Here is a 27,910-nt window from a genome sequence, read left to right as displayed (position 1 = left end):
ACACTCACACACAAAAACAGGCTGTTTGTATCTCTGGGTCCCAATGCAATTAAGTTATTTTGCAGTGAGACTGATAAATTCATGCTTCGATCTTAAGTAAATATAAAGCTTTCAGACTTAGGAGAAGGAGAAACATCCAAGGGGTGAATAAGTCAATACTGGAGTGGGGGGAGGCAAAGAAAGCGTGAAGGCACATTAAAGATCAGCACTGAGAGGATCAGAGGCATTCGCGGTGCAGACACACACACTCCAGGCTTTCCACTCATTCACCGAGGTGATGCCATTCATGTATTACCAGTGAGTCAGGTATCTGAGTTCTTTGTCCCATGGCATAAAAACAGAAAAAAAATGTCAATTGTGAATAAGTGTTCAGAAACATGACCGTTACTGAAATACCCTGACCTTTTAAGAAACAAGATAAAAATGTATTTGCTGGGGTGCCTGGGTGGCTCAGGCAGTTAGGCGTCTGCCTTCAGCTCAGGTCATGATCTGGGATTGAGAAGTGCATTGGGCTCCCTGCTCAGCAGGGAGTCTGCTTCTCCCTCTGCTCCTACCAGGTGCTCTCTCTATCAGAAAATTAAATAAAATCTTTTAAAAAAATGTATTTGCTGACTTGAGGATATTGAAGCAGTAAAAAAAAAAATCAAATTTCTCATTTTTAGTTACATATGTGAACACCTGGGTATACATATGCAAGAGTGGAAAACTAATTCTTTGAAAAATCTGAATTATTGGGAAAAAATTTCAAACTATTGTCTCTACAAATTGAATTTAAGACTACAAAAGGAATCTGCCAGTTTAGCCATAAAACAAACGCAAAGCCTTTTACACAGTGGGGCAGACCATGAGAGCTGCTAGTACAATAATCTTCATAATACTGCTGCCTACTCAGTAAGTATGAAGGATTATGGAGAGGAGTTCACAAGAACTGACCCTACAGGTTTATTAAATATGCAGTGAATATTCTGCATGCATGCTGGGCATTAAATAAAAAATGAAAAATTCAAATGATGACAATACGTTAAATACTGCAAATAATACTGAATGAGCTCTACTTATAATTAAAATTTTCCTTGGTCATTTTTGACAGATACAGAAATAAAAGAAACATGTTAGGGTAAAACTTGAGTTCATTTACCAAATATTTAAATATTTACAGAGTCCTGACTTATGTTTTTACTTTTAATTTATATTCATTTATGATGTAAACCTTGCTAAGCTTATAACCTCAGAACGGCTTTGATTTTGGTAGTATTACAATGTCCTCCACCTGTAATTGCAGCACAACTATTAAACTGTGCTAATAAAATGCCAAGCATCTAGAATGGAAAGAAGAGAAAAAACTGGAAAAAATATAAACAACTAACTTTTGGTTTTAAGCCAAAGATGTAGCATACAGGAGTCAGGTATGAGTAATCACCCATACCGCGTGCTCTGAAGAAACCACCGGCTGTTCTCAACTTCTGACTTCCAAAGTAACTCATGGCACCCACACTGTACTTCTATACCTCTCCATGAAAATGAAGTCAGATGCCCTCAGAAGTGCCTCTTACCAATTCACTTACATGGTTTAAGAATTACTAGCGAATATGTCCAAAAGGCAACACAACAGGTCCGGAAGACTGTAATTCTAAGGTATCTGTGATGGCTCCCACTGTGTGCTCCTTCCCTGTGTGACACACCATCTCTTCCTCTGGCTCATTCTCAGCTCCTCTGCCTTCGTCATCCTGCATACCCCAGTGATCACCAGGTCCCGAAGACTCACTTCCTAAAGATCGGTTTCCTCTTCCACTACACTGGCTCAGGTCCGCACTGCCTTTCACCTGATCCATTCAACTCCCCTTCACTGGTCTCTGGCAAATCTGTCCTCCATAAAGTGGCCAAAATCATCTAAATTGTAAATCTAACCACTACTTGGCTTAAAATCTTTTAATAGCTTCGTATTTTCTATAGGATAAAATTCAAATCTTCAACCTCTTCAACCTCCGATCTTGCCACACAGGCAGAATTTCACTACTTTTAGTTCCCTCTGATTTTTATCACGGTTGTCATCCAACCAGAAAATAGTTCTTTCTCTTGTCCTCCTCACTTGCCTAAATGTAATCCACTCTCTCAAGCAATGAAGCTCCTGGAATGCCTTCCCACTCTGCCCCGCCCACTCCCGCAATCTCCGCATATTTCTAGCAGGGAGACAGCCACACTGTGGGACAACTGATCTCTTCATAGGCCTATGCCTACCAACTGATTGTGAACAACTTAAGGGCAGGAACTGGAATTTAATTAGTTGTGACTGGAACATGGGGTTCAATAAACATTTGAAGCAGGGATAATGAATGAATGGATTAATGAAAGTAGACTGGCAAACCAACAGCGGCCCAATAACACTCAGCAGTGGTGCTGCAATGCACCCCCAGACTGGGAGCCATTGCGTAAATCCTGTTTCATAGCTATTCCAAATTTAAATGTCAGTTACTACTAAATGGAACTCTTGGTTTTCTGACCTATTTCTTATATTCCCGACAACGAAGAAAGGAGGTAAAGAAAATACTACCATAGTCTAATCTTAATCACAATAGCGGGGAAATCTTAAACTCTGGAAGATTTCTAGAACCTCTGAATTTGATAATAAAAACAACTCCTATCTGTGGAGGCTTCGGATCCACTTAGGAGAGCTGATGAAACCTACCCAGTAAGCTACATCAGACTACACACCTTGAGTCCAAAGGCGGTATCCTCCGAGGCCAAGACTTCAACCTGAAATCATAAGGAAAAAATAATTTAGGCACTCTCAAAAACGTTCTTTGAGTCTAGCCACAGACACCCGAGCACAGGCATGGCCTGGAACTAAGAGTTTGGAGAAAACTGGTATTCTATTTACGTCAGGCATCAAGAAAGAGAGATCTGGGATTCTCTTCAAGAATTGATTGGGGGGTAAACACAGGTCATTGCCCTGGGTTCCAGATTTAAAACAGGGCGAGCCCCTATCAAATTAATGTATTTGCCATCATGTCGAAGTGGAGGTATAAGTTCCTCAAAATGATCTAGAAATCAGAAGAAGCATCTTTCTCAGTTAAAGCACAAGATATTGCATATACTTTTTGATCTTTTACTGACAGACAGCGAGGGGAAAGTTATGCTTCATAAAGCAATTTCATCATGCTTATGAAGCTGCTAGTAATTTCTTGTCCTGCTCCCATCAGAGTGGGTAGTTCTGAGTCTCTGGAATGTTGCAGAGCAAGAGTGCCTGAAAGCAATACTCAGGAAAAGGCAGGCAGGGTCTAAGCAACAAGTTGTGAAATGATGGCAAAACTTCAAAATTGCCTGTCAGTCTTGTGCATGAGAAGACAGGGCTCATTAACATGAATTTAAAAAGCTGCATGGAACAAGACGTGTATTGATAATTACTGTTTTTTAAACATAATTATTCAGTCTGGTGTGTAAAGCTTTTAACTTTGACTACTACAAAGTCCCAATATATGATGGAAAAGAGCAAGGAAAGAAGGCAACAGAATATGAATATTTTTAAGTGTCTGCAGAAGACAGTGGGGGTAGAGCAATAATATCAGACTTGCTGGCTACACTGTGAGCTTCAGCCTTTCAAAATTAGGCCTTTGTGGTAGGTGTTTAAGTAGAAGGCACACAGGCCTATCTGATGTATCTTGCTATAAAACAAAATTGGATTCTTCCCTTGAGGGAAGGAAATACAGAAAGGAAGATCATTTCAATAAGACTGTCGTCCAGTACAAAAGTAAAGGGGTCAAAAAAGAAATGAGCAAGAAATTGTATTCTCCAACTGCTTGGCTGAAAGTGAGGCTTCCCCACCACCTGGTACCTGACAGAGACTGGGGCATAAAGCAAGAGAAACGCATGATTAGGTATTGGGAAGATGACCAGCCTCATTTTGATGAAAACCATATGTTGCTGATACCAAATGTGAAATGTTGGATCAACTATAGTACAAAATCATTATAAGATTCACTGACAGCATGTCTGTTTGCACTTTGATTTCCAAAGCTAATTGTTAGATTTAGAAGCAAGATCTTATTACTTTGTTTAAGTTGGGGGGGGGGAGAGGGGAGGAAGCAACATTTATTGGCAATTTACATATGTTTGAATTTCCTAAGTCCTGTCTTTCACAACACTAGATTACTAACCTCAAATATTTTTACATTAAAACCTCTAATCAACACTGAAGACTTTAGTTAAAGGCAAAGGACAAACAATAAATTTGCTGAATCTTAAGTACTGTAAACACTATATGACATTTACTCTTATATACATAATCGTATCTGCATATATTAATGTTAGGTACATTCACCCTTTTGATATGATATTTTACTACACATACAATTATTTTTAAAATATATTAGAAGTTTAAATCTGCAAAAACCATCCCCAAGTGAGTTCTGTGTTTGCTTAACATATTATAAAAAGTCAAAGTAGCAAGAAAATTCATTAGCAAATAGAAATCTATTTAAAGACATGGCTTCAATATATTTGACAACTTGAGATAATAGCAAAACCAAAGCTTTCAAGTGGAATTTAGGAACTGTCCATGTGGCTATGTCAGTAGACAGAGATAAAGGCAGGCCTTGGAGACTGGAGCAAGGAGGCAGATAGCAAAAGGTCAGCCTCATCCTCCACCCCAAATTCTATCTCTAGGAAGGCTGAAGAGGTTTGCAATTCCTAAGTATTAGCCAATTTAATCAGACCAACTTAAAAAGTGTATTTTGTCTTATTCAAAAACACTATGGTTTAAATACATATGCACTCCAGTTCTACTGTACTATATTTTATATTTTCCCTTATATTTTCCGTTTCTGAAAGACTTTATATTTCAATACCAACAAAAAACAGCTGATTTTAAAAACACGAAATTAATTTCAATTTAATAAAAAACAAAGATCAATGTCATATAAAGGTTTTCATCATGTTGGATCTAAGAGCATTTTTACCTAAGTTGGAAGGAATCCCCCTCTAGTGGGAGTAAGGGAGTATTTCAACCTTCCCATATAATTTTCAGGTAGCAGTCATTAAACTTGACATGTTACCAGCAGAGATCAGGGGAGCTTTTTTCCTTTTGTCATCAATTTAAATATTTTAAAAAAGAAAATCAGTATTTTATATTTCACAAGCTTAAAACACCTGTAATTCTTATATATGTGTGTGTGTGTGTGCACGTGCGCGCGTGTGTGTGTGTATATATATATATGCTAGAAGTAGATTTGTGTTTATCTGATGGGATTTTATAGTTACTAACCAACCATTATCATCAAATTTAATTTCGCCATAAAGTAGGCACAATATGAAGTTAAAACAGGAATGTACAACTGGAAAAAATTAGTACATCTCAGTGGAAAGATTTAGTAATACACTGGGAAGAGAGAATGCTGACGGTTTACACTGACCTGACTCATTAACAAAGACTTCCTGGATGCAAGGCATTGTATGAATACCTGAATGAAATGTACTTAAAGATTCAATTAGAAAATAAATTCATATTTGGAAATGACCAGATGAGATTATTCACAATGTCATTTTTCTTTTTAATCTTCAGTTTAGGGAGATTTAAAACTGGCAGTATTATAAAAACCACCCAGAAAAAAGGTCACAGGTTTTATGCGATGTAAAATTTGGACACGATACCCAATGCTCTCGTCTCCACACAGAGGCTGTAATACTGCAAAGACAGAGTACCCTGATGAGAAACACCACCGGCATCACCTGGAGAGAACTTGTCAGGGATCCTGGGCTGCAAGGTGTGGAGGGATGTGAGCAGGCTAGCAAAGCAGAGGCTTCTCAAGTCCAAGAGAAGGAAGGGCCTTTCCATTCAATCCTGTTATTTCAAAGGACGCTACCGTCAACACTTTACAACACCAGTGCCTAAAGGGATTCCGTCTGTAGGTCTGTAGAGAACTTTGAAAATCCCCAGGAAGTTCAGCAGCCACTGACAGTCCTCACACTCTGCTCAGCACAAAACCTTCCGGTGGCTTCTCTCTCTCCCATGTAGCCTACTAAGCCCGACCTCCATCGAAATCAAAGCAAACCACTTTAATCTCCAATCATTCCATCAAGAAAATCGGGAAAACACGAATTCACGAATTTGGAAGTGAAATTGGTTGGACTTTCCTTTCTTGAATCACTTTTGAAGTCCTTTTTACTTTCACCTCTAAAGCACAGAAAACTAATATCCAGGAGTGCTTCCATTAAAATAAAACTATGCCAAAGTATGTCCATTTTAATGAAAAACATTGTTTCCTAAAGTCAGGATCACACTGTCACAAAAAGTAATGTGACAGTGATGATATATAATCGTATATGAAGAATCTTATTCATAATTAAAGGAATGCAAATCCAAACTCCTAACATTATTCTATTTTTCTTACTACAGAGAACCAACATTAAAAATGTTCATAATTACAATATCAATAAGGGTGTGGGAAATGACACCATAGCTTTGCACTCATTATGAGAACATACGTTGGAATAACATGCAATTTAGCAGTATTCATAAAAATGTATATGCACATGATTAAGTGTTAAGCCAATTATTCTGATATCCAAGTGCAAAAATATTTACTAAATTGTTTACCAGAGTTGTCTGTAACAGTAAAAAGCTGAAAACATCCTCCAACCAAATGACTGTCAACAAGGGAGTGTTTCATAAATTATCATGCAGCCAAGCAATAGAATACTATACTACTGTTAAAAAGGAGGTAAATCTATGTGTGCAGATAAGATTTCTATGATATTACATTAAGTGAAAAGAATCAGAGAAGTGTGCACAGTAAACTGACATCTGTATTTTTTGTAAAAGTGGGGGTGGGGTATGTGCTTGATGTAACTTGGACCATTTCTGGAAAGATATGCAGGAGACACATCAGTGCTTACCTCAAGGGAGAGAACTTATTATTCATTGTATATTGTCTTACAATGTTTAGAATTTTTTTTGCCATGTGCATGTGTTTCTTGTCCAATTAAAAGTAGTTAACAAAATAAGCCAATAACATAAAAATGTCCAATGTCAATAACAATCACAGAAATGTAAGAAAATGTCATAATCTATTTGCTAGAGAAATCTCTCTTTATGATCTAATTTGTGATCACCTGTTTATAAATTTGAAACTATGTGTACTATGCCATTATTTGAAAAAATGTACATCACAGGGGATGGTTAAATAAAATATGATATTTCATTTGATAAACCATTACATAATCATAAAAAACTCACTGTTCATGAAGTCTTTCATAACACAAGAAAATGCTTATTATAAACATGTTAAATTTTAAAAGTAGGACTAAAAACGGAGTTGGACATTACAAATATTCACATCTATCCATTTTCTTCCTTCATGCCTTCTAGAATATGTGCTATGTGGAAAAATGTCTCCCCACTCCAGGATTTTTTACATATTCATTCATGTTTTCTTTTAATATGTTTGACTTTCATTTTTTATATTTAAATATTTGATCCATCTATAATTTATTTTAAAATAACAAGGGGAAGAGGTGACTCAGTTTTAATTTTCCATTTGAATAACTATGGTGCAGCATGATCCACTATTTTCTCCAGTGATCAGATATGGCACATCTTTACCATAATTAAACATTAAAATGATACAAATTTTGCCTCCAATTCCAGGTAGGGATGGAAAAAGCAAAATTACCTGTGAGGTCTTCAACCTAAAGGGAGATGGGAGATGAGGGGAGGAGACTGATAAAAGTCAACAAGAACCTGACAGAATTTGCAGTCACAGTATCAGTCCACAAGTAAATCACTGAGAATTCAGATGCTCTTGAAAAAAATAATTTTTGCCTAGATTGGTGTTTGAGCAATGAAAACACTGTCCTACTTACAAAGATTGCCGTGTCTGCTTTGGTTGGGCCAGAAGGAGCAATATACCGTTAAGGAGAAGCAGACATTAATAAATAAATTGCTCTCTAAAACCATGTCCCTGGATTTATGACAATTTAAACTGCAGGACAAGCCCCTCCTTCGCCCTCCCCACCTCTCTCCCTCGCATTCCCAACCACACAGCAGCTAACACAGGGTTGCAAAGTTTTATTTTAGCAAGCAAGGAAGTTGTTTCATCTTTTTATTATTACTGCTTGTTTATTACTACTATTATTTTTCATTATTTTCTTACGTTTTGTAATTCACTGAAAAAAATGAACGTTTAAAAAAAACCATGCAAAACCCTGCCAGCATTCTTCTCTTATTAATTCTCCTCATTCTCCTTATTAGCATGAACAGGCCACATGACAACTCAAGGACACAGCTTGCTGAAACTGCTCAGTGTTTGGTTAGCTGGTAAGAGAACACATGATGACGCCTTCTACTGCTAAATGTTGCTGAGCAGAACCACCACTCTGAATGTATTTAAAATTAACTAAAAACCTATCGCTAGTTAGGGAACCAGTAAATATTAATAGCAATGCTAAATTTCATCTCTGCAACCAAAGAGCATTTCTATTATGCTAAATACAGTGTAATATGATTTCAAGACAAACAGTGGATATGTTATAATTATGCTTTTGACTACAAGTATTATGCTCACATAATCTTCTATACTAGGATGTTAGCTGTGTCTTCATATCCTAGGTTATTAAATTTAAAACAAAAGTTGTCACCATTAGGGTCACACTCTTTTTTCTAATTAGGTTCTCTAACTGAGTGAGGATACCTTCACTTGAGGTTCACAAAGCAATCACAAACTCATGATGGCTCAGAGAAAAAAGGCCTTCAGTGTGAAACAGGAGTGTGTAAAAACAGCCAACACTATGCAGTGTGAGTTTACAGCCCCTTCCACGAAAAGGTGGAATCTATTTCTTTACCCCTTTAAGCTGGGCTGGACATGTGATTTGCTTGGAAGAGAATGCAGCTACAGAATCACACTGTACCACTTCCAAGTCTAAGTAAGACTCCAAAGGCAACGCATACTTCTTCTAAGCACTCCCTTGAAAGTCAACCAGCTACCATGTGAACAAGCCCAGACGAGTCGGTTGGAGGATAAGGCACATAATGGTTCTGTTACCACATCACCCTAACCAAGAGCCAGTCAAGTCCAAGAAGGAGAGCCACTTAGCCGATCAGGAGCTGACCGAAGGAAGAATGAGCCCAGCAGAAACCAGAACAACTCAGGCTCAGACCAAAGCGTCCAACTGGAGGACAGTGAACTGAATAAATGGTGGCTGTCCCAAGCACTAAGTTATGGGCTGGTCGGTACCTCAGCAACAGCTAACTAACACACTGTATGACTCGACCTCAGGGAACGCCAAGTGTCATACATCTACAGGCAGGGTTCCAGGCAAGAACACCATGGTGGTAAAGGCAATTCTAAAAGCTCTTACATATCTAGATACCAAGGCCTCCTCCAACTCCACTCCCTTTTTGAAATGTTCCAAGAGCATAAATTCTGTCTGAATTCTTTACTGCAGTCCACGAGCAGCTGAACAGTGGGGTGCCTGCTTGCCTCACTGATCTCCAATCCTACCACTGACCCTCCACGCACAATGTTTCCGCTACACCAGCTTCCTTTCCATTCCTCAAAATGGCCCTTTCGTACCTCAGGGCCTTTGCGCTTGCTGCTCCCTCCTCCTGGAACTTCTCTGTACCAGATCTTCCCATTTCTGGTTCCCTTCACATCACTCCCGCCTTGGTTTAAAGTTTGTATCCTCAGAAAGCCCCTCTTTTTCTCCTGTATAACCACCTGAAATTTGAGTGTTCATCCCTAAAATGTAAACTTCACAAAAGCAGGGACCTTGCTATCTCATTCACCATTGTGTTTTTTACCTAAAGAATGCCTGACACAGAGTAGAAACTCAATAAGTAAGTGGTTTTTTTTTTTTTTAAATAAACACTGCTGAAGGAATAAATACATACATGTGAATGGGTTGAAAACTATAACACCATCAAAATATAAATATGTTATGAACCCAAATTTGACATAGCTCACTATGTCATACGTGTAGATAGAACAAGATTTAAAACATGCTCCAGCTAATATAACTACGTACATTGGAGTCTTATGTATGTGCCATTTGGCTGACGATATACACCCTTGCATTACATACTAGTGTTATTTAAAAAAAAAAAAAAACAGTTTTACTATATTTAATAATGATACATAGTATTTGATGCATTTGTCTCTCTAAGCAAGAGTAAATTTTAAATTCCTTTAAAAATTACACTTTTTTAAAAAAAATTGATGGCAATGGAGGCTGTCCCTCAAAGGTGAGACTCTTTTCTCCCTATTCCTGAATTAAAATGTAATGATTCTCTTAGCATTGTACTGTACCAAGAAATGACTACAGTAAATATTTTACAAAGACCACATACAGCTCACAATCTTTCCAAATTTAAAAGTAACTTTCAGCTCTGCGTTGAGGCTGGTTGACCACAATACAGCAGGTGGTTAAGAACGCCCTGCCCAGGCAGCAGCTCATCACTGTGAAGGACGTGGACAGGCATGAATTCTACTGAAGAACACCGGCACTTAGCAGGCTTAACGGTCACCGTACCACACCCACTCCAGAGATGCTCCCTGATACAAACTGCAATAGGAGCTCAAGTATCACCACATCAGTTACATGACCAACATATGTGTAGATCTGGGGACATTCAGAATGTTATACCTACAAAACATCACATGTATAAAAGTTAATCAATTCTATACTTCAAGTGCTGATCAAGAAGTATGGGCTATGGAATCATGAAAAATATAGATCAGTGTATCTATTCACGATTTCATTTAGCTTTCCTAATACAACATGGGTATACAAATAACGTAAATTTGTAAACAAAACTTGAAAACAGATCATACTTCCAATAAAAGCAGTACTTTCATAATCACCCTTAGATCTTCCTAGAAATCATATTTTATTAAAGTAGAAAACACATGTATGGTAAAACACTAATTATTCATTACATTATCATTTCTATGTGAGTGCCTTATCTGTATACTTCAAGTTAACATCTGTTTCTTATTAAGATTTTCTACACTTATTGGGGCACCTGGGTGGCTCAGTTGGTTAGGTGTCCAACTCTTGATTTTGGCTCAGGTCATGATCTCAGGGTTGTGAGACTGAGCCTTGTATTGGGCTCTGTGCTAGGCATGGAGCCTGCTTCAGATTCTCTCTCTCTCTCCCTCCCCCTCTGCCCGTCCCCACCAACTTGCGATGCATACCCCTTTTCTCTCTCTCTCAAAAACAAAAACAAAAAAACACAAAGATTTTCTGTATTTATTCATAATTTCTAGGAAGTTTGCTGAAGGAATACATAAAAGCTATAGGTGTCCAGGCAGTCCAAATGCTAAAAACTTTTCAACACTAACTTCATAAAAGTTGAAATAATTCTATTATCTCATCTCCCACTGTATCATATTCATTGTGAACTGTCATAATTCAACACCATTTTAAGCAACACCTCCCTGGTTGACCCAAGTATCGACCCATACATATACAAATTGATGTTAAAAAATGTATCACATTAACTAGACTATATAAACTTATTACACTACAGTTTGATAAATTCAAATGCTCTAAAAACAAGCGAACAATACAAACTTTTTTTCCCCTAATTTTAAATACATTTTATAATGAGGAAATTTTTTTATTTTAAAAATAACTAGAGGGGCACCTGGATGGCTCAGTCGGTTAAGCATCTGCCCTTGGCTCAAGTCATGATCCCAGCATCCTGGGATCAAGTCCCACATCAGGCTCCCTGCTTGGCCGGGAGCCTGCTTCTCCCTCTCCTCCCTGCTCATGCTCTATTTCTGGCTCTCTCTCTGTCTCTCTCAAATAAATAAATAAAATCCTAAAAATATATATAACTAGATAAACCTACTAAAGTAATAAAACTGAAAACTTTGCTAAACTACTATTTGACCATACTTAACCCCCTTTCCCAATCCTACCCACTATTAAGGTTGGCTCAGAAAAGCAAGTTGAAAGTTATTATAAAATCAGCATGCAAAAGACGTCCTACAGATAGGCTGTGTAGACCTACAGATAGAGGCCATGGGCAAGTGTCTCAGTGTATCTAAGGGTAGGGAGTGCAACAAAGATGATTTAAAGTGATTAGATTAGAATGAAAAGGTGTTTTAAAAACAAAAATATTTTTAGATCAACAAATTATACCTCTATTGCTGCCCCAAATAGCTGTTTAGACATTATTAATTTGATTACATGTCACTGGTTTCTTTTTCTGCTACCCTTTCCACTGTTACATGTCCTGGCCCCCCCAACTCTCTTACCAGGGTTTGCGTGGTAAAAAAAAAAAAAAAAGCAGATGTAAAAAACTTCTTTTTTACCGTTAAGTACTTCTACTAAAATTCACTGGTTTTTAAAATACTGGAATAGCGGTAACAATCACACTTTTATTACCCTGTATCTTTCAGGCCTTTTAAAGTTTAAATTAAGTTGTTTAGAGCTATCTTGTGAATCAAGTTGGAACAGAGACGCAACTTAGTGAAGAGAGGAAGAAGAACATAAGGTTAGTTATACTTAAATTTCACCACAAAACTTTACCTTTTGCTTTAAATCTTATTCTTATTTTGGATGGGACTAATTTTGAAGAATCTACTGATTTAATTGGGTAAGCTTGTAACTGTAAAACTAAGAAAGAAGTCTCTAGGGGAGTCAGCCACCTTTCAATTATTTTCATAGTTCCGTCAAGTGGTATTCATCCAAACAAGCTAGCCTTAACTGGCCCCCCACTAATCATGTCACCTCCTTTGTCCCCTCACAGGAGCTGTTTAAGACAGCCTTATCTACTGAGGGCAACAAGAACAAAACTTTGAAGCCAAGAGTGTAAGTATGTGAAGGAAACTGAGGCTAGTACAGGAAGTTCTGGAAGGGGCAAATTAAGAAAAAAAGAGTTGAAGTTTTCAAGGCAAGTAACTGTCAGCAGACCACTATTCAACTCTGCCCCCCCTTCCTCTCTCTAAAACAAATGTATTTTCTTAAACACACACACACACAAACTGTACAAGAAAAAGAGGAAGCCTTCAAAAATAGGTATTGGTTGTGTGAAAATGTGTGCTATTGGGTTCATTTTAATGCCTTTTTGAGTTCAAAATGGTTCAATAGTAATCTTCTACAATGAACATAAAGGCCTCATCTCTAAAGAATGTTGAGTCTTCAACAGTCAAAAAATACTGATAATTTAAGAGGTGGACATTTTACTACAGAAAAAAGTCAGGGAGAACATTACAAACACTCCTCTGAGGACACGTGATACTCAGGTCACACCGGAAGCAGCAGCAAAAAGCTGAATCGGCACAGCCGTGGACCAAAGACTGGCCCGAAGAGAAGGAGGGCACCACACTTGTGACACTCATCTGTAACTGCTTTATTAAGAAAAGCCGCCTCCTGTCAAGAAGCATGTCCTGACATGAAAGAGTAAAGTCACTTTCTATAACACTAGTGATGTGATTACAGGGCTCCCCTGAAGAAGAAATTATCGAGGAAGAATTCTTTGATTCCACCATAGATAGCAGTACTATATGGCCAAAAAAAAAAGTAATTTATAAAGAAACATGGGATTCAAACATGAAGACTGATTTTTAAAAAGAGACCCACTTTGGCAAAGGGTTTGGCAGAGAAGGTAAAAGTAAGCTTACCACATGATCCAGAAATCCCACTTCTAGGTGTTTACCCAAGAGAAAGGAAAACATGTTCACATGAAAGCTCACATGAGAATCTTTATGGAGGCTTTTCCATAACTGTCAAAAACTGCAAGCAATGCAAATGTCTATCAATTAGTGAACTGACAGACAAAACTACGGACCACATGCACACAATGAAAAACTACTCACCAATAAAAAAGAAACTAACTGAACACAAATGAATCTCAAAAGCATTATGCTAAGTAAAAGAGGCTGGATTCAAAAGGTTATCTACTGTATGATTTCATTTCTGTAACATTTTAGAAAAGGCAAATTTACAGGGAAAGAAAACAGAACAGTGGTTGCCTGGAGCTGGGTATGATGGAGGGAGGGCCTGAGTATAAAGGGGCAAGGGTAACTTTTTGGGGTAATAAAAATGTTCTATTACAACTATTTTCAGATTCTAGAAGAATACTTTTTTTTACATGTTATCTTGTTTTGCATTTCACAATGCAGTAATCCATAGTACTCAGAAAATGTTACCTTTTCCAAATATATAGATAAAAATTGAAATAATATTCCATAGTTTCTCATCCTCAAAACGCCTTTGGTTTTCATTGTATAGTTCCCCTTTTTGTTTTGGTTTGTTTTAATAAAAGTGTTCTAGATCACAGAATTGAAATTTTCAGTGGATAATTTCTAGAAATTTCTGCATGATTTGGTAATTGCCAGATTTTTTTCTTTGGGGGTGGGGAGTTTGGGGTTTTTGAAATTTTTTCCTCAGGTAGAAACAACTACAGGTTGTTTTTTGAAGTTAGAAAGTAATCATGTGTCTAATAAAAATATATTGTTATTCAATACAATGGCCTATAAATTTGAACTCCAACATGGAAACCAGCAAATTAACTTAAAATCAAAACTACAGTCAACACTAAAGCTAAAGTAGTACGTACAGGTTCAGACAAGAAAATATTATACAACCTTCAGATGTGAAGCATGATACTTCCCTCCTCATAATCGTACCTTTGCTTTTAGCTCAGAAATCTTGATGTTCAATTTTTAAAACTGAAATCTCAAGAAACACTTAAAGGACCACATATTTACATTTGTTTGGTAAGTCAGCCCCAATAACTCCAGGAGAGTTACTGAACTTACACCATGAACCTATTGTCTACTTAAAAAGTAGCAAAAGCTGGAAATACAGTCTGAAGGTTGAAAAGCTGAATCTTTAATGTGTGAAACATCTACCATCAGTAGGTTCTTTCAACATTTTTTATTAAATAGACTTTGTTTTGTTCGTACAAATTCTTCACAGCTTTTTAAACAAAAATGAGGTTTCTGAAATAAACAATGTACAACCAAACTTGAAAAGAAACTAGTTAGTTTCATTTATGTCATGTGTTTCATTCATTTGTATCATTTTTTACCAAAAGTTTATAAACAGTTTTGGCCAAGGATTTCCAATGAATTTAAGTTTTGTCTACACAAGTGTTCTCAACCAGAAACAATTTTGTGTGCCCTCTCTCGCCTCAATCTAGGGGATATGTGACAATGTCCAGAGGTATTTTTGGTCATCAGAACTGGGGTGGGGTTTGCTCCTGGTATCTGGTGAGTAAATATTACAATCAATGCACAGGATAGCCTCTTTACAACAATGAATTATCGGGCCCACAGTGTCAACGGTACCAGGTGAAGAAACCCTGGTCTGGACATGGAAAATCCCAGCTACTAATAATTAAAAGCATAAGAACAGGAAGATCTTGGATCAAATCTCTCCAGCAGTGTTTGGGATGAACACTACCTCAGCTGCTGAAACAGTTAAACTGCATTATCATTCTGTTCCTAGTCAAAGGGCCACAGAAAGGAACTTCTACAAAGCAAAGCACAGCTTAAATAAAATATAAAACAAAATTTTCCACCTGAAAGCAGCTCCAGAGTTCAGTGACAACCCTCCGCAGGCAGAGAAAACTACTGATATGCAATGTGAGCTCAACGCTGTATTTTACTCTTTTAAACTGGGAGTGCTGTGACCAATGATGATTAACACAAATTCACTATTTTAAAAAAGAGGAAATGGGTAAAAGTTAAAAGTAAAAATAATAACCTCTCAGATAACTACCTCTTGTTAACACGTGTGTATACGCATGCATGTGCATGTCTGCATATGTGTATTTTAGCCCTATCTATAATCTGAATGCAAAACTAGTCAAATCAGACATTTGCTTGAAATCTCACTTAAATTATTTACTTCAAGTGTCCCCTTGAGAGCCCTGGGGAGGGTGGATATAGGACTCTCATACTCACTAGGATATTAGGTGGGCGAAATTTAACTTTAAAATTTTGCCGTAAACCAGGCAAATGCCTACAGCAAACAGAAACTGTGCTCTTGAGGAGAATGGGCATAAATGACTATCCAAATAGGTATGCCTCTGTGCTAACACTTAATTGGGTTAGGATTTTTAAAAGCCAAGACTTTCCAGGTAACATTTGAATGGTAAATCCTAAGTAAAGCTTGATGTACCTATAATTTAGGATGTATTTTCACCAATGAAGTTGGGGGGAGTGTCAATTAACTGCAGAATACGTGGGAGGATGACAGATGATATTGTTTTCGATTCAGTCAATGTTGTACTGTTTTCAAATTCCACCAGCTTATGTGAAAGTTTGTACTTTTTTCTTTTCCAATTTTACGTATCATTTCCAAGATATACAGAAAATTAAGCCTTTCCATTAATTCAATATTCACAAAGCTAAGGAGGTAAACACTGTCAATCTCAAACACACACCTTAATCAATTTAATTTATTACACAAGACTGTAGCCCAATACCCAAAAAGTCGGCTAAATTTACCCTACAGATGGCCCCCAAACAGGGTTTACCCTAACAGGGCATTCCCTCTCCCTATTCACTGTAACGTGAGGAGGCGTGGGGATTACATCATATCCAGGTATATGACTCCCCTCTTGTAACAGAACAGTCAAAGAATTCTGGATTTAATTTAATTTAAAACAGAACTGGCAAGTGTCATAAGTGAGCAACAACTTGATCAAGGTTAGAAATGTCCCTGATACAATCTATTTTTTTTTTAAATTAAACTCCTGCTTGTATACACAAGTGAGAATACCATGCATATTCATCTGTACCACAAACATTGTAACTTTATGACACAAAAGCAAACAGGGAACGCTAATATTCAGAACTACTGAAAGCCGTCTCTCTTACAATCTCCCGAACACTCACTTCTTAGTTTATCAATATTGACGTAGAAGCAGACTAGAACTCAGAAAATACTCTCACAATAAATCACCAACTTAAAATTCAAGAGGCCCCAAACGAAACTGTGTTACCTTAAAAATAAAACTGCCAGTTATTTTACAGCAAAAGGTAATGAAAATAGCAGAGAACTGGGGCCCCTGGGTGGCTCACTGGATTGAGCAGCTGACTCTTGATTTCCAAGGGGTTCATGATCTTGGGGTCCTTAGATCGATCCCGCATGGGCTCCTCTTTGAGCTAGGGATTCTTTCTCCCCTCTGTACCCTCCCTTGTGTCCGTGCTCACATGCTCTCTCTCTCAAATAAATAAATAAATAAATAAATAAATAAAATCTTAAAAAAAAAAGCAATAGCAGAGAGCTCCAAGTCAGGACAAGCAAGCTATGGCAAAACCACAGGTGACTCCCTAGAACAAAGGAGAGGAACGTTCTTTTATAAAAGAAAAGCAGGAAGACCGGAGGGCTTTAAACAAACAAAAAGTCTCCTGTAGTGAACTGTTGGAAGTATAGTGGCTTCTCACTGAGTTAGGAGTCTCTCACTGGATAAGCTGTTGCTGTGGGAGGAGAAAACCTTCTTCACTCTGGGATAGTGAAGTCTTAGCTAGAGCAGGACGGATTTGCAAGGCGTCTCTTTCCCTACTGGGTCTGCAGTTGATCAGAAGTGGTGGGCAGGAGAGCTCCCCCACTAGCCTCTGGATTCCATTTTAAAGGAGGTTTCCTTTCATTAATTTTCAGTTAATTTGAGTATGATAGAGAGTAAGCAGAACTCCCACTACCAAATAGTAAGCTACTTATATAAGTGGTATCAACAGAGTAAACAGACTTTAAAAATTATATACTCCACTGAGTGGAATAAAAGAAGTTTACAAACCAAGTGGCCATAATTGCTTACTACTAGTTGGATTAAATGCATGTCTTAATTAATCTACAGTTTTATGTGTCATCTAGTTTAGCTGAAAATGTCATCAAAGGTGGCCAGAATGCAACATTCTACTTAAAACTTATGCACAAAGCGACCAATGAGACGATCTAATGAATGATGCCTGAGTCTTCACCAGAGAAAGGTTGAAAAGCAGAAAGGCAATATTCCGAAATGATTTGTTAGCATTTAATTAAGAAAGGAAAACACAGGAGACAAAATTTAACAAACTTAGACTTTTCTCAGCTTTTAAAGAACGCTGTGTGCAGGTTTTCCCGCCAAGTAAGGTTGAGGAGAGCGTACTTCGCTCCAGATTACTACACAAACGGCTGTTTAAGAGCCACAGACTTGGTTAGCCTGGCTCCCGGCAGTTGAGCCCAACCCTCTCGCCCAGCAGAGTTCTTGCAGGGCTCGGTTTCAGGCTCCACCTGCCTGCCGACCCCGCCCCTCGCCCTCCAGCCCGGAGCCCCGCCCTGCATTTGGATCCTCGGCTCTGAGCTGACCCCACCCCTACGCTGCAACCCTGCCCCTCCCTCGCTGACCCCGCCCTGTTTTTGTCCCCTGGGTTCTTGAACTCGGGCCTCGCCACAGACAGCAGGTCCCGCCCCTCGCCCAGAGGTGCCGGTTCCACCCAGCGTTCGGCTGCCAGGCCCTGCTCCGACCCCGCCCCCGCCCGCAGGCCCCGCCTCCCGCCAGCGGGCACGTGACCCACAAGAGCCGGCCCCACCCGACGCTTAGAGGCCTGGCCTCTGCTCCGACCCTGCGTCCTTCCTCGCCAGCTTTTTCTGTGCTTTTCCACCACCAGGCACTTGCAATTGGGCAAAACGAGTTGCAACCTCAACCAGCCCTGGAAGTTGGGTGGTGGTATTTCTTTGGGGGCAGGAGAGGAGGAGTGGAAAGAGAGATGCACCAAAGGAAGTAGGGAAATAAAAACACGCAGATTTTGGCAAGCCACACGGGAGGTTAGGGGGCAAATGAAGCAATTTAGGGTAGAACTGTGGCTAGAAATGGCACAGGAAAAACGTTCTTTGCCTTCGTCAATCCAGCTGGGGTGTTTCGTTTAACTGTTAGGCTGTGTCAGCAGAAACTTTACAAAACCATGTTTGACAGTGCGCTTGGCACCGCCTATCTAGGTGCCAGTTTTCTGGCTTGCAAGAAAGCTACACAGGCGGCTGCCCGAGCTCCCCGCCAAAGGCCGGAGAGAAAGGGCCCAGGGGCCTGCCAGTTCAGGGAAAATGGCCACGGGGGCCCAGGGGCACGGCTGTGGCTCCACAGGAAAGGGCCGTCGGGCCAGTGAGACTGGAAGACACCCCCACTCCCTCCCCTCCGCCGCCTGCCTACGTGCGGGGGAGGGGGAGGAAACAGGCCGGGGGCGGGGCGAGGGCTGCCTGCCGGGAAACCTGGAGCGAGGGCGGAGGGCGGCGCGGAGCGGTGCCTGCTGGGAGCTCGCCTCGCCAGAGCTTTGTTGCACAACCTCGCCCCGGGCCGCCCTGGCCGCTCCTCCGCCGCGGCCCGGGGCAGCAGCTCATTAGTGATGCCCGGGGTTCAAGGCACCGGGAATTTCTAAACTTGCTTAATCATTCATCCGCCCCCCTCCCCCTCACCTTTCAGGTTTCTTTTTTATACTTTCTTCCTAAACATCTGTTTCTTCCTAATTGAGTGCCGAATCCAATCACTGGATGTGTAAACTGTTAAGACATAGTTGGGAAGGAAATGAATGCAGAATTGTTTTTAATGTACAGAAAAATAAAAAGTAGTATTAGGGCTGATGGCTAGAAAGGGGTCCCCTCTCCTTCAAATATTCAGTACTCTACAAAGCCAGTCTCTGGCAACAAATAAAAATAAACTATTAGGATGATGAATGATTAAATCAGAAGCCGACAGGCGGGCCAGGAAGGAAAGAGAAGCGGGAGAGCGAGCTAGAGCCTGAGCCAGGGAGCGAGGAGAACCAGGCGCAAGGCAGAGGCCATCAAGGGAAGGAACTCTAAACTCAGTGGTCGGCTGCTTCTGAAAGATCATCGTTAGCATGTCTTTGAGAGCAAATATTTAAAGTTTCCGTTTTCCAAAACGTGTATCCAAATGTGTTAATTATCAAATTCAACAAACCGGCAACGTTGTCACCCATTAAGGTTAATATATAATTTATAGCCACAAATGCCAGATTAAATCCGTAAAAGAAAGCACATACAGTATAAACGCACACACACTAAGAAAATAATTTCTTAAGTTAGACACAGAGTTATGTGGAGGGAGGTAACAACGGTTTGAAGAAAACTAAGAAAAATCAGAGAAAAATAATTTTGAGGAAACTGTTAGAGTTTTAAAATACTACTATGCAATATTTTGAATCTCTAGGTGAGTAAGAGAAATGGCTAAAATTAGGCTTCATTGTTGTTCATATAGAAACCGTTTCTCATTCAGCTCTACCCACTATTTATAGTACCAACAATATCAGTAACAGAAAAACATGCCTGGTGGCATATACACTAAGAACTCAAACATTTACAAACCCTTATTCAAATTTTAAAGTTGGGATTAATAAAAAAAGATACTTATTAAATTTATCTTATTTAAACATCTTACTTTTTAGGTACCAATTTACAATTACATGGTTAGACAACATTTTCTCAATAAAAAGGTTTGCCCATGTACCTCTTACTTTCTAACTTTAAATTAATCCCTTATGAACTGCTGAACTAGTACCAGGCTATAAGAGAGTAACACAGATTAGACAATACTATTTACAAGGTTAAAAAGCAAGAATAAAGAGAACTACCCAAATCCATATTAGGTCAATTCATCAGTGAGAAAATATTCAAAAGTTATTTATATTCCCATTTATCCCATTTATTTTCTGAATATTACTAATTTTCCTAACATTATACTTTGCTAAATGGTTTTCAATTTTATTTCAAAGCTTTTTAAAACCTCAGATAGTTATTTCCTTAAGAGCAAATTTCTTGTTTTATAGCACTATTTTCCTCCTCCTGAAATTATCTTCTTTCTTTCTCCTCCTATCCCTTTTACAGCTACTTTATTGTCTTCCAAATCATGCCAACTGGTTGGTTGGCAGGTAGATAGTTATTTCTATATGTATGCATGCATGCAAGTCAAGAGAAAAAGGCAGGGAAATAAAAAAGAACACTTAAGGGACCTAATGAGATTCTGAGATGGGTCTAGTTCAAGTGAGATAATGGCTGTAAGAGTAGTCAGGATGATACCCTCAACTTAAGTTTTCAACTTAGTGGGCTGAATAACAGCCTGGTTATGTCATTACTAGGAACTAATGAGGTTGGTTTGGGGCTGTTTACTTTGACATGCTTGTGGTATACCCAAGGAGGAGACAGCCAGCTGGCAACAGCAAGTACAGGTCAGAGAACCTGTACTAAAGACTGCAGAACATGGAGTCACTGGCAAGGAGAGGACAGCTGGGTTCGTGGGAGAGGATGCTTGAGCTTATCAGAGAAAAGCATGTAGAATGAGATGAGAATAAACCCTCACACAGAACCTTCAATGAGCACCAAGATGTAAAGGACACAGTTCCTCTTTCCTTTAGTGGAACAAGAGCCAACTAGGCTAGAAATGTTAGGACTTCAGAATTGCTTTTCCTCCATATCCAGCAAAAACCAGAAATTAAGTGCTTGGACGCAGGCAAGACTACCTGGGACTGAATTTAACTCCTCCAAGCAATGGCTTTGTATTCTTGGGCAAGTTTCTTAGCATCCCTGTCACTCAGGTTCCTCAGGTATAAAGCGAGAAGAGGAATGACAGCACGTGGTTAGGAGAGTTAAACAGCAATTACTGAAAGTTCGCTTTCATCATCATCCAATCACTCCCCAAATCCGGTTTTTCAGATCCATCCCTTCCTCTATGCCTGTTAACGCAGCCTTAGTAGAGAAAGGCCTTATCTCTCTTTTTAAAACCCAGAATACGTGAAACTGGTTTCCTTGACACCAGGCTCTTTCCCACCCATTATCTTTCAAAGTGCTTGTCTTTGTCTTCAGCAAACACAGATTTGAATACCTTACTCTGCTCAAAACCCTTCAGAATATCAAGAGAACTGGGTGCAGACTCCCTACCTTGGGAGAAGGGGCCCTGGGGAGTCTGTTTCTAATCTGCCATGCGGTTTCATCTCCCTGCACTCATTCCTTTAATCACCCTCTTTGGTGGCTTGTGCGCTGAACCTACTACATTTTTTTTTCAGGCCTTTATTCATATTGAGCCCTTCACTCTCCCTATAATTTTACCCTTTTGAAATCCCCATGCTTCCTTCCAAGAAGACTTTTTTGATCCCTTCCCTTCGACAGAATTTACTGCACTCTGTACACTACTGGATTGAATTGATTTAATCATTTTATATATAACCATATACATGTCTATTTTCCTCTTAGATCACTGAAAGCAAGGTCCATCCATCCTGCATTTATGTGTATTAATCCCACCCGTAAACCCCTAGAAAGTGTGCTACACATAGTAGGTACTAAATCATAGAAACTTAAAAACAGAAATGCTGGAGATCAAACATTCTCACACTCCAGCAATATAAATCCTCATATTAATAGGTAAGAGTAAGGTTGAGACCTGAAGATTCTCTTTCTCATATGTATATAGAGAATCCTTAAATAGCTGCATTTGAGTAAGTATCTCCAAGAAGTGGAGGATTTTCTTTATCATCATAAAAAAGAGGCGGGCAGTTTTTTTTTTTTAATTACAACTTATTTTTGAACATTTTCCCCCCTAAAACAGTTAAGTTTCCATGTTAGAAGATATTTAGGCTCTAGACATTAGTACCACGCAGAAGGGTCTGGGCTATGTTTACTTTCAACTTCAAAGCACAATCTGAGAAGGTGAGGCATTCTAAATGTGCAATCCTCTTACGGACTGTCCTTGGTCAGACTGATAGTGCTTTGTTTCCAGATGAATAAAGGTCTGGTCTCAGGAGAGAGACCAAAAAAAGGATAAGAAAGCAATCATCTAGAGGAACATGAATTTTTATTTTACTGGAATTTCAACTAGTTCATTTCCTAAAATAACAGATACCATCTTTCTGTTGGTGGATTCCTAAAAAAGGTGCTAACCAATTAATTACTTTATTAAATTGGCTACTTAAAATCCATTTTGGAACAAGGTAGAAAAGTAAAAATGTGTTTTACAAAATCCAATAGTCATTTTTATAGAAATTATAGCCAAAACAAAGAACATCTTGCCTTGGTCCCCAACAGATGTTTTACTGGTTGCAAGTATTACTTCTGAGTAGCTCAATAAATGTGAATGATTTCCCCAATCTGCCCTTTACAAAATTCTCTGTAATCAACAATGATGGCTTTAAAAATCACCAGAACTGTTGCTGGATTACCATAGGCTTCAGCACTGGGCAGTGACATTAGACATGAGAGTAATAGATCACTAACAAATCCACAAGCAGGGACAACTCATTTGGGGTATGTTATGGGGAGGGGTTGTCTGGTGTAGCTACGTCTACGGCAGTGCTGTCTGAAAGAAACATAATGTAATCACATATATAATTTAAAATTTTCCAGTAGCTACCTTAAGAAGAACAAAAGAAAAATGGTGAAATTAATAATACATTTTCTCAGACCCGATATACCCAAAATATTATCATTTCAACATATACTCAATATAAAAATTAATGAAGATATTTTACTTTTCTTAATGCTATGTCTTCAAAATCCAATGCGAATTTTATAGTTGCAGCATATCTCAATTTGGACTAGCCACAGTTCAGATGCTCAAAAACCATATCAGATAGGTCAAGATATCTTGGTGGGGGAGGAAGACTGGAGAGTGGGCGACGTAGTTTAAATTTATACCGAGGAGGACTTTCTAACTAAAGATATCATTGCATAAAGGGTATCAGTGATTACTTTATTGATATAAAAGTAAGGTACAAAGCATTTAAAGAAGATCTCTAAAGATGAACCCTGTAATGGTTCTAATAATGCAAAAAATTGCAGCCAACTGCACAAGCACACAAATTAGATGTCTTCTGAGAGAGAGAAGTGAAAGAACCATTTCTCTAGACCTCTCCCTGGACCACACTGGGAATTGCTACTAGTCGTGAGAAGTCTCCGGTGACAGTCTCTTACAGCTATATAAAAGGCTCTGATCATTCTGAGATAATTTTGGCTACCTTAAATGCAATGAAGAAACAGCAATCCCACTGCAATCTTGCCTTTCTTTCTGGGGCAGCAGGGGTGGGGAGCTGTATATAGTGGTCAGGCAGAGTAATGCTGTGACTGGCACCAGGACGGCATTTTACTCTCATGCCAGGGAGGAAAGCAGCAAAGGGAAGACAGAAGGACAGCAAATGCCGTGCTGACAGGACACCCACCTACTTCCAGAGAAACAGGCTGTTGAGGTGTTTGATTCTACTGAGTGGATCACCTTTCAAATAAATCTAATCAGCTCTAGAAATACCCATTTAAAAACATTACCTTCTTCATAGACCTCTCATGGACATTCTTATCACTTTACTTGAGCAATCCCACCCACTCCTATGGCTTCAGGTATCAAATATTTAAAGAATCCTAAATTTTTATCTTCATCTTCTCTACTGGAGCTCCAGGACTGACCAGGTTTCTCTGAATGCATACTGAACAATCTCATAGAGATGTTCCCTCAAAAGCCTTGAATTTAACAAGTCAAAACCTAAAATAAATTTCTCTTATCATTCCACTGATCTCAAACCAACTTCTGTGTTCTTTGTTCAGTTGATGACAAACTATCAATCTGCCTGAGCTTGAAACTTGGGAATTTATCCACGCCTCCTGATACTGTTCCAATCAGAACTCATCCCTCCTTCTTCCTCTGTATCTCCATCATTTCTGCTTTAATTTAGGCTCCTGTCAACTCTTTATTCTTCATAGTACAGTTGAAACTTAACTCCACAAACATTTTCTAAGTACTTACTGTGTGCCAAGCACTGTGTAAAATATGTTGGATAGAAAATATGCATTTGTTACCTCCTCTTTCCCAATCTGATATCTCAGTCAGGTTAGCCAACTCCTCCTCAAAATACTGAATTATACTGATCTCAGTCTTTGTTTTCTACATTAGCCTGAAAGTTCCTAGAAGATAGAGAGTGACATGTTTGGCTATTTCTCTTTTTATGCTGGCGTAATATGGGGAAAACACAGTATTCAGTATATAGAAGGTAATCGATAAACTCTGTTGAATAAATAAAATATGCATTTGGCTTCAGTTTACAAAGGAAACTTAACTCTTCCACTTGTGATGCTATCTAAACGTTTATAGTTAACCAATACCTAATCTTTTCTTCAAATTTAGAATTCAGATGATCTTCCTTCTATCAAAAAGCTGTTTAGGGGTGCCTGGGTGGCACAGCGGTTAAGCGTCTGCCTTCGGCTCAGGGCGTGATCCCGGCGTTATGGGATCGAGCCCCACATCGGGCTCCTCTGCTATGAGCCTGCTTCTTCCTCTCCTACTCCCCCTGCTTGTGTTCCCTCTCTCGCTGGCTGTCTCTATCTCTGTCAAATAAATAAAAAAAATAAAATCTTAAAAAAAAAAAAAAGCTGTTTAAATTAGTGGAGTTGATAACATCATCCCACTCTGTATTACACAAGATAATGGTCAGAAATCCAGAAATTTCCATGTGAATTTTTTACATCTATACAGGCTAGTAACTGTACTGGTAAGATATCTATGTATAAAAGCTTATTTCCAAAGCAATGCAATTACAAGTAAGTTTTAACCCATGTAGGTATAGAAAGACGATCTCTTAAATCCTTTAATCTCACAGGACCCGAGTTAGTGGTGATTCATAAGCACACCTCTCCTTAGTTTACAGCTCACATGGTAGCTAATTTACTAACTATAGCATCAGAGTGCTTTGGAAGACGTGAAACTGAGTTTAGCTAACTTACCCTGGGAGGAAATTTCATGAAAGAATATTAGATTAGCTCAGAATTGGTTGTGGAGAACCAGGATTGGAAAAGAAGAGACAAGTGAGAGGAGTCAAAAGAAATAATTTGCCCAGAATGTCACCCCCAGCACTTCTAATAACGCTTCCAACATGTGCTAGACTCCCGACTTCTGTATGGTTTGCTCAAGCAACAGTTTAGGATTGGCCAGGCCTTAATCATATGCTCCCCCTTAACAGCTTCTAGATATTTAAATTCTTTCTTCTTAGCTTGTAGATGGCTGCTTTTTCTCTCTATCCTCACACATCCTCTTCTCTGTGCTCATGCTAACAAAGAAAGATCTCTGGTGTTCCTTCCTCCTCTTAAAAGGATACAAACCCTATCAGATTAGAGCCCTACCTTGATGGCCTCATTTAATTTCAGTTCCCTCCATAAAGGGTCTATCTCTGAATATAGTCACATTAGGAGTTAGAGCCTGAACGTGTGAATTATGGGGAAAGCAATTCATTCCATGACACTATCCATCTATAGTGGACCCCTTACTACTTCATGTCTGTTTACCCCTTAAGCCTGATTTCCTTATGATAAAAGACTATATTCTATGTATCTTTGTTTTACATTAAATATGGCCACAAATGCTTTGATATTGCCACTGATAGGTGGGATTTATTTTCCTTTCCTTTTAATTTGAGCAGGTGCTATAACGACTTTGACCAATACATTAGAGTAGAGGTAACATTGTTTCAGGTTCCAGATCAAGGCCTTAAGAAACTAGCAGGTTCTGAGGTGCCTGGGTGCTCAGTTGGTTAAGCACCAAACTCTTGACCTCAGCTCAGGTCTTGATCTCAGGGTGGTGAGTTCAAGCCCTGGACTGGGCTCCACACTGGGTGTGGAAACTACTTAAAAAATAAATAAATAAAAAATAAAAAAAGAAAGAAAAGAAAAGAATAGAAAAACTAGCAGCTTCCACTTCCTGTCTTTCATACCAATTCCTTCTGGATCCAAGCCTTCATAATTCAAGGAAGCCCAAGTATAAGCTAATATTAATATTAAGGAAGCACCATGGAAGAACCTACAGGGAGAGAAATCAAAGCCCCCAGCTGACAGCTCGGACTATACTCACCAGTCAGATAAGCGCATCATTTTGAAAATGATGCCTGCAGCCCAGCTGATACCATTTAGAGAAGGTTTATATTACCCCTGATGAATCTTACCAAAATACCATTCTTTTAAACCACTAAGTTTTGGGGTGGCTTGCTATCAATAGGTAACTCTCTGTCCTCTACGCTCATGTTCTCTGTGATTATTAACACAGTGTCTGAAGCATTTTGAAGTTAACATCTAATGTATAAAGGAATAATAAATACACAGGTTTCCATGCAAGATGAAATGAATGTTAAAGACATGTTTGATATACAGCTTTTACAATGTAGATTAGAGCAAACGATATAAAAATTGAACCAACAAAATGTTACAGTGAACATGAAAAAGAAAAAACTGAGAAGTATATGCTTTAGGAATCTTTAGGTTGCAAGCTATTGAAAACCTGACTCATATTAGCTCAAAAGCTATAGGAAATTTATTGAATAATATAAATGTAAATTCCTGGAAAAGGGTAGGCTTCTGGGGGTGGCTGTTTGGCTCAGTTTGTAGAGCATGCAACTCCTGACCATAAGGTTGTGAGTTCAAGCCCCACGGTGGGCATGGAGCCTACTTAAAAAAGGGAGGGGTAGGCTTCTGGTGGGTCATGGTCCAGTGGCTCAGTGAAGTCACTCAAGACCTGCTTTCTCCAAATTTCTCCTGCCCTCTAGCGTGGTGTCTGCTTAAGCCTAAATTTGCATTCCTTGTAGTTACAAAATGGCCACAGTAGCTATGGAGAGTTTATATGCTTCCTTTCTAATTTCCAAGAGAAAAACAGTATCTCTGCTGGAGACTAATGAAGGTACTTTCCCAGAAGCCTCCATCAAATATCTGCTAGCATCTCAGACACGTGCCTATTCATCAACCAGTCTTTGTCTCTGGATTTAGAAGTGGGAAATACAACGTTGTTTTTCCCCCTCAAGTCTCATCTTTGTGGGGCAGGGGACACAGACCACCCCCAAAGAAAACAGGTTATATGCTGAGCCATCAAAAACAAAAAATCCAACAAATATTCAATACCATCATCAAAAATATCATGATGAACAAAGGTTTTTGTGTGTGCATTAGCAGT

At 38.9% G+C, this 27,910-nt stretch overlaps 1 protein-coding gene across 6 annotated transcripts in view; it reads right to left on the bottom strand.

The window, feature by feature from the left end:
* Window positions 1-27,910, bottom strand: part of ARID1B (AT-rich interaction domain 1B) — a 383,300-nt gene that overhangs the window by 172,463 nt on the left and 182,927 nt on the right. For 5 of the 6 annotated variants that reach the window (XM_034669369.1, XM_034669370.1, XM_034669374.1 and 2 more), the window contains exon 4: window positions 2,713-2,754. The exons of the other annotated variant lie outside the window; for it this stretch is intronic. In XM_034669369.1, the coding sequence (XP_034525260.1) occupies window positions 2,713-2,754 (42 nt within the window). The remainder of the gene's footprint in view (window positions 1-2,712; window positions 2,755-27,910) is intronic. 6 annotated transcript variants of the gene reach the window in all.

The sequence above is a fragment of the Ailuropoda melanoleuca genome, chromosome 10, assembly GCF_002007445.2.
Source record: "Ailuropoda melanoleuca isolate Jingjing chromosome 10, ASM200744v2, whole genome shotgun sequence".
NCBI lineage: Eukaryota > Metazoa > Chordata > Mammalia > Carnivora > Ursidae > Ailuropoda > Ailuropoda melanoleuca.
The sequence above is the reverse complement of the archived record's forward strand: the minus strand, read 5'-3'. Positions and strand labels throughout refer to the sequence as shown.